The sequence below is a fragment of the Octodon degus genome, unplaced genomic scaffold (genome assembly GCF_000260255.1).
Source record: "Octodon degus isolate 3935 unplaced genomic scaffold, OctDeg1.0 scaffold00035, whole genome shotgun sequence".
In the NCBI taxonomy this organism is placed as follows: domain Eukaryota; kingdom Metazoa; phylum Chordata; class Mammalia; order Rodentia; family Octodontidae; genus Octodon; species Octodon degus.
This window is the reverse complement of record NW_004524611.1, coordinates 3,599,077-3,611,941: the sequence shown is the minus strand read 5'-3', so window position 1 is coordinate 3,611,941 and position 12,865 is coordinate 3,599,077. Positions and strand designations below refer to the sequence as shown.

General features: G+C 54.0%; 1 protein-coding gene across 1 annotated transcript; it reads left to right on the top strand.

Moving 5' to 3' along the window:
• The first annotated feature begins 1,049 nt into the window (after positions 1 to 1,049).
• On the top strand, positions 1,050 to 3,164 carry LOC101573035 (uridine phosphorylase 1-like). Its single transcript, XM_023714302.1, has 4 exons — positions 1,050 to 1,057; positions 1,627 to 1,910; positions 2,031 to 2,177; positions 2,719 to 3,164. The coding sequence occupies exons 1-4, from the start codon at positions 1,050 to 1,052 to the stop codon at positions 2,856 to 2,858; spliced, it is 579 nt and encodes a 192-aa protein (XP_023570070.1). The 3' UTR covers positions 2,859 to 3,164.
• The last annotated feature ends 9,701 nt before the right edge of the window (positions 3,165 to 12,865 follow it).

Below are 12,865 nucleotides of genomic sequence, written 5' to 3'. Positions count from 1 at the left end.
AGCCCTGTTGATGGAAGTCACAGACCACATGTGACAAATCACTGGTACCAATCCCTAAATGGCCCCAGGGTCCCCAAGGAAGCCTGTGTTGGTCAAAGGATTCACCCATAGGGCTCTCTGAACCTTAGAACTGGGAGGGGCCATGGAGGAGGCTGGGAAGTGGCCCTTGGGGAAGTGGCCAGCAGGGATGGGAGTGGCCGGGCAGGAGCAAGTGCAGCCAAACACCCGAGTCTTGGCCACTGGCCACTGGCCACATTTTTAGTTTGTTTTTCGGAGACTGAGTTTCACTTTGTATTTCATATTGGCCTTAACTCAGTTAACTCACTATATAGCCCAGGCTGGTCTCAAACTCCTGGTGATTCTCCTGCCTCAGCCTCCCAAGTGCTGGGATTTCAAGCATATGTACCACCACACCTGGTTGGCTACATTTCTAAGTTTTTTTTTTTTTTTTTAGTACCAGGGATTGAACTCGGGCCCTTGCACATGCCAAGGAAGTGCTTATTCCACTGAGCCATCTCCCTGGCCCCCTTAATTTTATTTTTTTTTGGCGGAACCGGGGATTGAACTCAGACCCTTGCGCTTGCCAGGGAAGCTCCTATTCCACTGAGCCATCTCCCCGGCCCCTTAAAATTTTTTTTTTTTAAAGTTTTGAAAGTTTCTTGAGAGCATCTTGCTGTGTTGTCAAGTTGGTCTCACAGGCTTCGGGCTTATGTGATCCTCCTGCTTCAGCCTCCAGAGAAGCTGGGACTACAGGTGTACGCCCTCATGCCTGGCTCTTCTGCTCCTCCTGCTCCTCCTTCCCCCTACTGAGCATTGAACCCCGCCTTTGCAGAGCTACATTCCCAGTTCTTTTTTATTTTCATTTTTAGAGGCAGGGCCTTGCTCAGTTTCTGAGCTGCCTGGGCGGGCTGGAACCCCATGGTTCTCCTGGTTCAGCCTTTCAGAATGCTGAGGTCACAGGTGTGGGCCACCACACCAGGCTTCAGTGCAGTCTTTCGTGGCAGCAGCCCTGTGGGGGCTATGGGAAGCTCTGTGCCCCCCCCACCTCGATGTTGCAGTGCGGATCTGCAGAGGGGTGTGGTGCTCTGGACCCCTGGGCTGTGGGAGCTGCACCCTCAGTCTGCAGGCCTTGTAGCCTGTTCAGCTCTGCAGCTGAAAGTGAAGCCAGCGTCCAGCAGGGCCAGTGGCAGGGGTCCTGCTTCCTGGCCCACACACTGCTTGCCACTGTGGGATTACTCTGGGGGAGGCATGTGGCATCTCAGAAATCTCGTTCTGAGGGTGCCAGCCCCGTTCATGAAGACTGTGCACTTGGGACCTTGGTATCTTGCAGGGCCCTGCCACTGCTCCATCACTGCCTTGGGTCTAGGGTTTTGATACACGACTTCCTCTTCATCTTTTTTTTTTTTTTTTTTTTTTTGATACAGGACTTCTTTTCTTCCTTTTTTTTTAAGTACTGGGGAAGAACCCAGCACCTTTGAATTGAGTTGCTCTCCCAGCATGGGATTTGGAGGTCAGCAGAGCTGGTTTTGGGAGGCTAGAGCTTTTGGTGCCATTTTTTGTTTTTATACTTGTTTTGAGCAGACAAGGTGGGGTCACTTAAACACACCTGGAACTCTGATGTAGCAGAGTGAGGAAGGTCAGAAGGTCAGGGTCCTTTCCCTGCCCCGCAGGGCTGTCACATCCGCTCCTCTTATCCCCAGGTCTGGAGCCTGGCTCTGTGGTCATCACCCGGCAGGCTGTGGACGCCTGCTTTAAGCCGGAGTTTGAGCAGATCATCCTGGGCAAGCGGGTGGTCCGCAGCACTGACCTGGACGAGGGGCTGGTGCAGGAGCTGCTGCGCTGCTCTGGGGACCTCAGCGAGTTCGCCACGGTGGTGGGCAACACCATGTGCACCCTGGACTTCTACGAGGGTGAGATGGGGCGGGGGCCGGGCTGCGCTCCTGGTGGGGACAGTGACTGGTTGAGGACCGGGTGGGGGTGGGGGTGCTGGATGCACCCGGATGAGCGTGCGTGTGGTCTCGGTGCTGCAGGCCAAGGCCGTCTGGATGGCGCCCTCTGCTCCTACACAGAGAAGGACAAGCAGGACTACCTGCGGGCTGCGCACGCCGCGGGCATCCGCAACATCGAGATGGAGTCCTCCGTCTTCGCTGCCATGTGCAGCGCCTGTGGCCTCCGAGGTGGGTGGCGCAGCGGCTGGGGTGCCCTGCACCTGCTCCCTGGCCCTGGGGACTTGGTACTGGCTTCTTCCACGTCTATTTCTGAGTGAGGCGGCTTGTGCTTCCCCTTTGATTGTCACACACACATCTGAGCACCCTCAGGCTTCCTGCTGGACCCCCATGTCCCATTTGCCCCCAGGCCCTGAGTTGGCTTGGGGATGCAGGGAAGCAAGGAAAGAGGCAAGTCAGAAAGCGCAGCTTCCAGAGCATTTGAAGACCTTGAAATTCTGGTGGCAGTCAGATTTCGCGTCACCAGACCAAAAAATGGATGATGGAGGTGGACATTGAATTTCAGGGCAGCGAGAGCTTCCCCAAACTCACTGACCCAGCGCTTTCCTGACTCCCACTCTCTCGACAGCCTGTCCCTGCCCAAGCATGAGCAGGTCCCGGGGCCCAGAGGGGACAGGCGGGGCACTCCTCAGTCTGCGGTCCTCCCTGCTCCTCCCGGGACTGAGTTGGAGATGTGCGCGTGCGCATGACGTGTTGGCTTTGCTCTTTGCAGCGGCCGTGGTGTGTGTCACCCTCCTGGACCGGCTGAAAGGGGACCAGATTAGCAGCCCGCACGAGGTGCTAGCCGAGTACCAGCAGCGGCCGCAGCGCCTGGTGGGCCACTTCATCGGGAAGAGTCTGGGGCGGGCCTGAGTGCCCCTCGCCACTCTCGGTCCCGGCCACCCAGGTCCCCGCCCATGACACTGCCGTCCAGGTCCCCTTGGCGTCCCCCGGAGCACACTGCACGTGAGGATCTGGGGAACAGTTTGCAGTTCAGAGGAGAGGAATCCTCGCCGATCACCCACACGGGACGTCAGCATTAGCACGTTTCAGTGACTTTATCTTGCTTTCCAGATTTTTTTATTTTTTTCAGAACTTTGGGCTGAATCTGAACTCTTGTTAGGGAAAGATGTGAGGATTTTAAAATTTGATACAATTCATGTGAATAAAGAGGGAATTTGATAACCACGGTAGCCAGCTTGTTTCTTGCAGGGCTTTACAAGTTCCCTTCCCAATCTCCCCTTGGAGTCCTTAGCGGGACTGGGGAGACCTTGTGCCTGCCGGCGTGTGTGGGCCGTGCCTGTGCCCTCTGATTCTGATCCATGGGAATCTCTGGGTTCAGGACACGTGTCCTGGTGTCCTTCCCCTAGAGTGCCTAGCCTCCTGCTGTCGCCTGGGTTCTTCCATCTAGCTTCAGAGTGGGTGGACAGGGACACAGGGGGTGCACTTTGGCTTTGGGGAGGCGGCAGCTCAGGTCCCAATGTGGGGAAGGCTGCTCTCGGGACACCTCTGGCTCCCCGGTGCCCCCCACTCCCGGCGACTTCTTGGCTCCCTCACTTGGGGTGGCTATTCAGAGCCCCAGCTGGGTTTGCATAATGGTGGGCGCCGAGGCCCATGCTGGAGCTCAGAAGTCCTGCCTGGCAGTTTTGGCTCTGAGCTTGAGGGGCAGAGGCAGGGCGTGTGGACCTGGGGAGCGCGTGTGGGCCATGCCCTCTGAAGAGGCCCCTCAGGATTCTGAACTTCACCCCAGCAGGGCCACTCAGCACCCCAGGGGGAGTGGCTTGCCCCAAAGCCCTGTGCTTCCCACCTTCTCCGGTGCAAGGGCTGCCATAGGGACCAGCCCCAGGGCCCGCCTCACCCTCACCCGAGGGCAGGGCCCTGCAGGAGCCAGGGGAGCTGCTCCATCTTCAAGTCCTTTGTGCCCCGGAACCCAGCTGGGCCTCGCCACGGCCACGTAGCCCCCTGTGTCCTCAGGAGAGCTGCGCGTCCTCCGAGTGCTGGGCCAGGCTGGGCTGCGGGGCAGGTGGGCACAGGGTCTCCCAGGAGGTCCTCGACCCCCTCAGCCCCTGCAGGTGCAGAGTGTCCTCCTGCCCCTCCCAGCAGCGTCTTTGGGAGGAGAGGGAGAGACACAGCCTGACAGCAGGACGGAAGCCCAGGAGGGGCGGGGACTAGCTGCCACCAGAAGGGCTGGGGAGTCTTGGGGAACCTGTGCACTGAGTCACGTCCTCTCTGGAGTGGGTGCCTGGTAAGTGACTGACAGCACGTTGACGCTGCCGGTGGCCGCGGCAGAGATAAGGGCCCGGGCTCAGCCGGCGCCGCCCCGCCCCCTGCTGGCCACTGCTGGTAGCGCACGTCTCCGGCCTCTGGTCTCCAGCAAGGCAGTTGTCAGACCTCGGAGACCTGCGGCTAAGGTTTCCTTCGGCCAGTGCTGTTTATGAAGCTGGGGTGGAGGGGCGCAGGCAGGGCGTGCGGACCCAAGGGTGGGAGCGTGTGTAGGCCGTGCCCTCTGCAGAGGCCCCTCGGGATTCTGAGCTTCACCCAAGCAGGGCCATTCAGCCCCCACGGGGCACGAACAGCGAGAGTCCCTTGCTTCAAGCATGTCACCTGCATCCCTCCAGAGGTCACCCAAGACTTTGCGAGGTCTAAGCTCACGCCCAGGTCTCTCCGCATCTGGACAGACGCTCCCCTCCGCCCTTCCTCTATCCCCCCCACCCCCTGGCCCAAAGGACCCTTTCCACAGGTCAGGATTTGGAACGTAACTAGGTTTGTTCTGATGGTACCGATCATCCTGATTTCCAAAACTGGTTAAGACCTTGCTCCAGCAAAGAGCTCAGAAAACCACACTGCTGCCTGCTGCGCGCAACCCCAGCTAGCACACAGGATGGCAAGCTGGTCCAGGTTGGCCCACCGCGCCCGCAGTACCCTCGCTAGGGAGCTGGAGAGGTGCCCCTGCTCCTGGTTTCCCACTGAGCCTTCTGCCTGTCCAGGGTTGTCACATAGCAACAGTGCCACCCCAGCCCAAAAGGGACAACATGATGGTTTGGTTTTGTAAGTGACCACAGAGACAACAAAACGAATCCTAGCACTAACCCATGTTTGTTTTTTTTTTTTTTTTTTTTGGTGGAACTGGGGATTGAACTCAGATCCTTGCGTTTGCCAGTCAAGCGCTTATCCTATTGAGCCATCTCCCTGGCTCCATAACCCATGTTTTAAACCCAGATTTTATTTTTTGTATTTAGTACAGGGTCTCTCTACACAGATCAGACTCATAGTGAGATGAGTCTGACTACACAGATTAAACTCCTGTTTTCAGCCTCCCCAGCGCTTGGATTATAGGGACACTCCACCACATCCAGTGTCAGCCACTTCTCAGTGCGCCCTGGGGGCAGGGCCGCCATGCCGGGGATGGAACCCTGTTCCTAAACAGGCACTTTAATCCATTGAGCTGTCTGGCCGGTCCCGTTTAAACCCAGATTTATTTATTTATTTATTTTTTGCAGTACTGGGGATTGAACTCAGGATCCTGTGCTTGCCAGGCAGGCACTTATTCTACTGAGCTATCTCCCCTGCCCTAAACCCAGATTTAAAGCCCACAATCTGCCCACTCCCCATCTGCTGGTCTCTGAGCTGCCGGAGCACTCCCGCGACTCAGGAGACAGCAGTGAGAATGCTGTGGGAAAGTCTTCAGCCTCGAAAGCCGGGTCCCCACACCTGCGTGCCATTCTGTGCCAGAAAGGTGTGCACATGGCCTGGGGCCCCCAGAGGGCACAGTGTGGTGACACCGCATGCAAACAGCTCCCCCAACAGTGGAGAGCAATCTTGGAGACATCACCATACGTTGGAAAGCGAATCACAGAGTGGCACATCCGTCACTGACACACAGTGTAGAAAGAGCTCCACCTAGGACTGCTCCTCCTTAGGGCTGTTCATGTTGTGACCGGGAGAGGAGGTGGAGCAACCCCAAGCCAGGGCAGCTGTCTCCGAAGTGGGGTGGGATTTGGGAGCAGCGGCGGCCACAGATGTGTACATGCATACATGTCTGTGAGACCTATGCACACATGTATAGGCGCTCAGACACACACGTGCACCCACACACGGATGCACACATATGCTGCATGTACCACACTTGTACACACGTGCCCATGTGCATAGAGACACATGGAAACAGACACCTGCACGCCGCTGATGGGAGAAGACTGGAACTCGGCTCTCTCTCCTTCGTGGGATGGAGGCTTAGGGTCCGGATCTCAGTCCTTGCCAATCCTCTGCCACAGTCAGTGCTGGGGATGGGTTTGCCTTGCAGGGCCCTCTGCAGGGTGCGTTGTCACCACTTTGGAAGGAGGTAAAGCTATGACTGACCTGTGGATACAGTGTATTAGCTTTCCTGTTGTTGGGACCAAACACCCAACACATACCACATAAGGAGAGTTTTAATGTGGCTCACGGTTCGGGGTATTCGGTACATGGTTCGCTGGCTCAGAGGCAAAAGTGTCCTGGTGCAAGGGTGTATGTGGTGAAGCAAAGCTGCTATGCTCAAGGCAGCTGGGAAGCCGAATGAGAAGGGAGGAGTCGGGAGGGAGACGGGCCTTCTGGGTCCACTCCGGGTTCCACCTCCAACCAGGGACTCCCTCTCCCCACAGCGCAGTCGGTCCTGAGCTCACGTATGAAGGAATCTGCGGTCAAGCGCAGGGTTCTTGTAGTCTGCTAGCCTCACTCTAAACTGCTGAGCCTTTGGGAGTGAGAGAGACCCAGAGTGCACAGTGAGCGTGTGCACTGGCACAGTCCCACCACCGAGAGACCCTTCCCATCCGTCTGTGGGAGGGCAGGCCACAGTGGTCGTGGTGACCTGTTGGGAGGCGGGGGAGGGGACAGACCCTGTGGCCCTTGCTGGTGAGCTGGTGCGGCATGAGGAGGCCCTCTCCACCTCTTCCAGGGCATGGCTGTGTCCATTCGTGCAGCAGCTGCAATTTCTAGGGGTGTACACGGTCTTGGTGGGGCCAGGTTCAGTGCCATGGAAAGGCCTTCAGAGTTGGGGCAGGACAGGCTTCCTGCAGAGCCGGGTTCCAGCAGGTGTCCCAAGAGGACGCCCCGCCCCTCCTTCCTTTCTGTCACACACGTGTTTGTCCTGGGCAGGGTCCGGCTGAAGCACCTAGGAGGTCGGGGTAGGGCTTACCTGTGGGAGGCTCAGGACATGGTTCCACGTCTCCCCGGACGGCCAGTCTAGGGGTCTCTTTCCCATGGGGTCCCTTTGTCCATTGCATCTCCTTCTGGGGGCAGCTGGTCTCACCCTACTTTTAGCAGCTCCTTGTGCTGGGCGCTAGGACACTTGTCCCCTGCCTGAGGGCTGGGTCACATGTTCCCGCCACCCTGCTTGCCAGGTCTGGACAGCCACGGAAGTCGTGGCAGCACTGTGGGGGAGACATGTGCTGAGCGGCAACCGTTGCGTTGCTGTTAAAAATGTGAATATCCCATCTCTCCCTCTCTCTTTCTCTCTCTGGTGAGAAACGGAAAACTGAAAATGTAAATATGAACAAAAATGTATAATATAAACCAGGCATGGTGGCGCACGCCTGTTATCCCAACACCCGGGAGGCCGAGACAGGAGGCTCGCTGTGATTTTGGGGCCAGTCCTGGCTACAAAGTGAGTTCAAGGCCAGCCTGAACTGCACAGTGAAAGAAAAAAAAGGTAGTAGTATATATTGTGAAACACGAAGAAATTGTTCAAAAGTAAAAGGGAACTGGGGAAGTGGGAGGGGGAAAGAACGGAAAGGAAAATGAGAAAAGAATGATGAAATGGAAAGAAAGCTCTGTGAACAGGAAGGGGAGAGGCTTGAAAGGAGGATGGGAATGAGAAAACAGAGGAATCAGACATACTGGGTACAGATACACATTCCCCGTAATTGTGTGCTTAGGTATATATGCAGGGCGGCTTGGATAACTGTACTACGGATTTCTGCTGGTCTTTTGAAGGGAGCAGTTAATGCTCAACATTTCTTTTCTTTTTATTCTCCCTTTTAAAAATTCCTTATAGCTTTTGTTGTTGTTGTCTTATTTTGTTTTAACCAATTTTGCAGATTTACATCTGCTAACCTAAACAACAACTAATTTGAAGATAACATCATGCAATGTAGCAACCATCAGTGAATTTCTACTACATTGTTTAATGAAATTTTGTATAATTTTTTTTTCTTTTTTTATAATTTTTTTTACTATTTTGTATTTTTTTTTTCTATTTTGTATTCTTAAAAAACAAAACAAAACAAAACCCACTAAATTCCCCATGATGAGTGTGGTTATTACATTTGCCTAAATTGTACCACTACATTTAAATAAACTAAAAAATAAAAATGCAGAGACCAATGCTGGGGGCTTTCCCAGGTGGCTGTGTGCATCTTGGTCACTAGGCTTTGGGGTCCAGCATCAGCACTGGCCTGGATCCACTGTGACCTCTGCCACCTGGGAGCAGTGACAGCCGTGGGAAGCAGCAGGGGCCCTCCCAGCTGTGCACCGGAGAGAGGGGCTGGGAAGAGAGGCCAGGGGACCCTGGGCAGCTGTCCCCGCCCTCTGCAGCCCAGGGAGGGGCAGGTGACCTCTCCCCAGCTGGCCGACTTGGTCCTGCTCCTCCTCTGGCTCCTGTGACCACTGCAGAGCTGTGGCTCATGCAGCACGATGCGCGCTCACTCACGGGGGAGCCCAGCCCACGTGTCCACTCACAGGCAGCCCGGGTGGGTGCTTGCAGGCCCTGGGGGCGAGGCCGCTGGGGACATGGGGCACTCTGACCTGGCCCCGCTCTGTTCTGCATGATCGCATGCACATTCCTGGCGCTTAAATTCCGTGGTAACTGCGTGTGGAACACTTCCAGGAACTGCTGTGCTGTTTTCCACAGTGGCTGAACTGCTTTGCATCATGGCATCTGTTGCCTGTTTGTGACAAGGTCTTGCCAGGTAGCCCAGGCTGGCCTTGACTCCTGCGATCCTCCTGCCTCAGCCTCTCAAGTGCTGGGATTATAGGTGGCACCACCATGCCCAGCCTTATTTTGTGGCTTTAATTTTTTTTTTTTTCCCTGTGGTTTACAATGAGGCAGGCAACATTTCTGGGCCCAGGCTGGGAAGCCCTTAAAGCCTGGAAGGGATCAGCCTCCTCACCGCCTGCTGACTGGCCTGGCTGCCACCGGGCACAGGAAGAGTCCAGTCCAAATCAGAGCTAGGGGTACAGGGACAGGAAGGGCAGCTGTAGAAAGTCCACCAACTCCAATCTCTGAGGCTGACAAGAGGCTCCCTCGGAAGAGGAGCTCTGGAGACCCCGTCCGTGTTCATGTGTGGAAATGTTTTGCAAAGGATCTGGAGAGGGCAGAAGCCCAGGATGTGCTAAGTCCCTTCCACATGGAACCACGGTAGAAATCCCCTTCCCTTCTGGCTCCTTGTGCCCTCGCAGGGTCTGAGGGGAGAAGCCCTCACTGTTGAAGTCTTACAGAGGGGTAGACCAAGGCTGCTGCAGAGCCAGGCTCATGCCAGTGTGCAGCTCCTGTGTCCTGGTGACAGTGGCCCTTGTCACTGTGGCTGGACTCAGGGCTGGCCATCGGGGTGGATGCTGTGGACAGTGACACTCGGTCACTCAGTGCACCTGAAGTCATGGAGGAAGTAGGAGAAGGTGCAATTGCGCTGAAGGCCATTTGGCAGCTTGTGAAGACAGTCCAGGCCCGCATTTCAAATGCAGAACACAGAGGCCGGGGAGCCCTTCCTGGTCCTCCTTGTAGTCGTCTGGGAAGTTTGTATTTGTGAACATTGTGCATGGGAACATTGCTAGAATTCTACTGAGTTAACTCCACTCCCAGTGCAATCCGTGGTATAAACAAAGATGCAATAATAGATCCAAACTGGTGGGGCGCCCGGGGGTCCTGTGTCCAGCGGCAGCGATGGCTCTCAGAACCAAGGCCTTGGCCCAGGGCTGAACCCGGGTTTATTTCTCCATGAAGAAAGGAGAAGCTTGAGTGACTGTGAGACTGGCGGGAAGTAGGTGAGCGCGGTGAGCCCCGCTAGGCAGGAGGCCTGTGACCGCCTCCACAGTAGGCAGACAGGAGGGCGCGCTGAAGCAGAAAGAACAACGTACATAACGCATCGAGGCAGTGTGTGGTGTTCTGGGGTCGGTGCCTCAGCTCTGACCTACAATCTTTCAAGCCCCAGGAAATCAGAGGCTCTGTCTGGAGGCTCGATGCCAGCAGACAGCTGGGAGCAGTCTTCCGTCCCACCCTGAGGGTGGGGAGAGTGTAGTGGCACTGGGATCCAAGGCAGACATGCCCCCACACTCCATGGAGGAGACTGCCCTCCTCATTCTGGGTCTGAGAGGTGTAATCTGCCCTCTGCCTTCCCCTGTCACTGTGAAGCCCCCTCCACAAAGGGGAAAAGACACGGGCGATCTAGGAGGAGTCTGGAAGATGGGAGGTCTTGCAGGTTTTTCCTACAAATATTGACCCCAGGCTTTTGCCGTCTGAGGGCGAGCACCACTTGTTGTGTTAATTTGTTCTATCTGCCAGAAGGATGATGGAAATTTTTTTTTTTGGTGGAACCGGGGATTGAACTCAGGCCCTTGCGCTTGCCAGGGAAGCGCTTATTCTACTGAGCCATCTCCCTGGCCCCGGATGATGGAAATTTTTAAAAGTTAATTGCTTGCTCTGCTTAGTGGTCCCTTTCTACTGTTGTTCTTGAAGTTAAGGTCATTTTATCCCTTTCTAGAATATCTGTCAGTACCCTTGGCAGGGTTGGTTTGGTGGTCATGAATTTCTTCAGCTGGTCATTGTCGTGGAAGAAGCCTATTTCTCCACTAAGTTTGATAGATGGTTTTGCAGGACACATCAATCTGTGTTGGACATTGTGTCAGGACCTAAAATGCTTCACTCTAAGCTCTTCTTGACTTAATGGTTTGTGTTGAGAAATCTGCAGTAATTCTGAGAGGCTTTCCTCTACAGGTGCTCTGTTGGTTTTCTCTAATTTTTTTTTTTTTTTCTTTTGGTACTGGGGATTGAACTCAGGACCCTGCACTTGCCAGGCAAGTGCTTATTGTACTGACCTATCTCCCTGGCCCACTAATAGTTTTGTATATTCTGTTCTTTTGCAGAATACCTGAGATTTTGGTTATGTGTCTAGGATCTATTGAAAGGAACAGTTAATGCTTAAAATTACTTTAAAAATTAAGCAATTTTTTTCTTCTCTTTAACTGTTTTGAGCAATTTTGCATGTTTATATCTGGCAGTCTGAACAACTATTTGAAGACAACAATGTGCAACATAATAAACATTGTTGCAGTCCTTTAAGTGGCTGCTTCCACAAAGCTGTCAGCCTCAGGTTGCTGGAGTTCGAACCTCACAACTCTCCCGCTGGCCAAAAGTGCCCTGAAGGCATTCGAGGAACCAAAAAAAAAAAAAAAAAAAAAAAAAAAAAAAAAAATCCTTAGGGGCCGGGGAGATGGCTCAGTGGAATAAGTGCTTCCCTGGCAAGTGCAAGGGCCTGAGTTCAATCCCTGGTTCCACCAAAAAAAAAAAAAAACATTGTTGAATTCCTATCATTTTGTTTAGTGAAATTCTATATCATTTCTGATTTTTAAATTTTATTTTGTTTATGTATTTATCTTTTACTATTTGTATTCTCTTTAAAAAACATTGAAGGGCTGGTGAGATGGCCTCGTGGACTGAGCACCAGCTTTGGCAAGCTCAGGGACCAGGGTTTGATTCCTGGGCCTGCATGCTGCTCCAGGCCTCCCCTGGGAGAGCTTCGCTGGTGACTGAGTCCAGGCGTGGTGGTGCACACCTGTAATCACAGCGCTGAGGAGGCTGAAACAGGAGGATCACTCCAAATCCGATCTGGGTAGTGAGACCCTGTACCAAATACATAAAGAACCAAACCAAACCAAACAAAAAACCCCACTGAAATCGCCCAGTAGTCTGACACCATGGTAGGACGAGATGAGATCTGAAGCCTAACACGTAGCTCGTCTTTGACGTACGACACCAGAGACAGCCTGGAGCGGCTCAGGCTGACCGCATAGAACTGCACGGCCGGTACTTCCCAGCAATGAGATGAACAACATGCTTACTCACTGATGTCAAGGACTTTCTGCTCAGCAGTGAAAAATAACTGATGCCATCCAGTAAATGCGCGCTGTGCTTTCAGCCTTTGTGCTTCCTGCTTGCAAGTCCATAAAGCGAAGCCCACACTGGGCTCTGGGCTGATGTTTTGGGAGCGTTCCCCTATCAGCTGCCTGCGTAACACAGTTGGCTGCCTTCCATCCTGTTGGCGCACAGCATTTGTGATTCTGTTTGGTACTGGTTCCGAAGCAGAAGCCCAGCTGAAATCTCAATACATATACATTTTATAAACTAGCTAGGAGGGTTTAATGCTTCCTGGGAGACTGGATTCGATTCTCATGGCAGTGAGCTCTTGCCGTCTTGAGAGTGAGCTCATGCAGGACAGCAGCCGTAACAAAGGCTGGTGCCCACGCCCACTTGCTGCTGCAGTTTGCTGTTCTGCCTCAGTGCTAGACCCTCCGCATGTGCCCCAGCTTGATCTCGGGTGTGCCAGCGTACCGATCCCTGAGCCCAAATAAATACTCTCTCTTTATAAATCTACCCAGCCTCAGGCCTTCTGTTATAGTAACGGACAAGAAACTGAGGACATGCGCCCTGCTGGCAAGAGTGTACTGACTCCCTGGGCATGATGGGGCATGCTTATGATCCCAGCACTCAGGAGGCAGAGGCAGGAGGGTCCCCATGAGTTCAAGGACAGCCTGAACTGTAAAGTGAGACGTTATTTCCAAAAGACACCCCAACAATAAAAGCCAAAACAACAAAAAGAAAACGATCCCACAATGGTAGAGTTTTCTAAGGT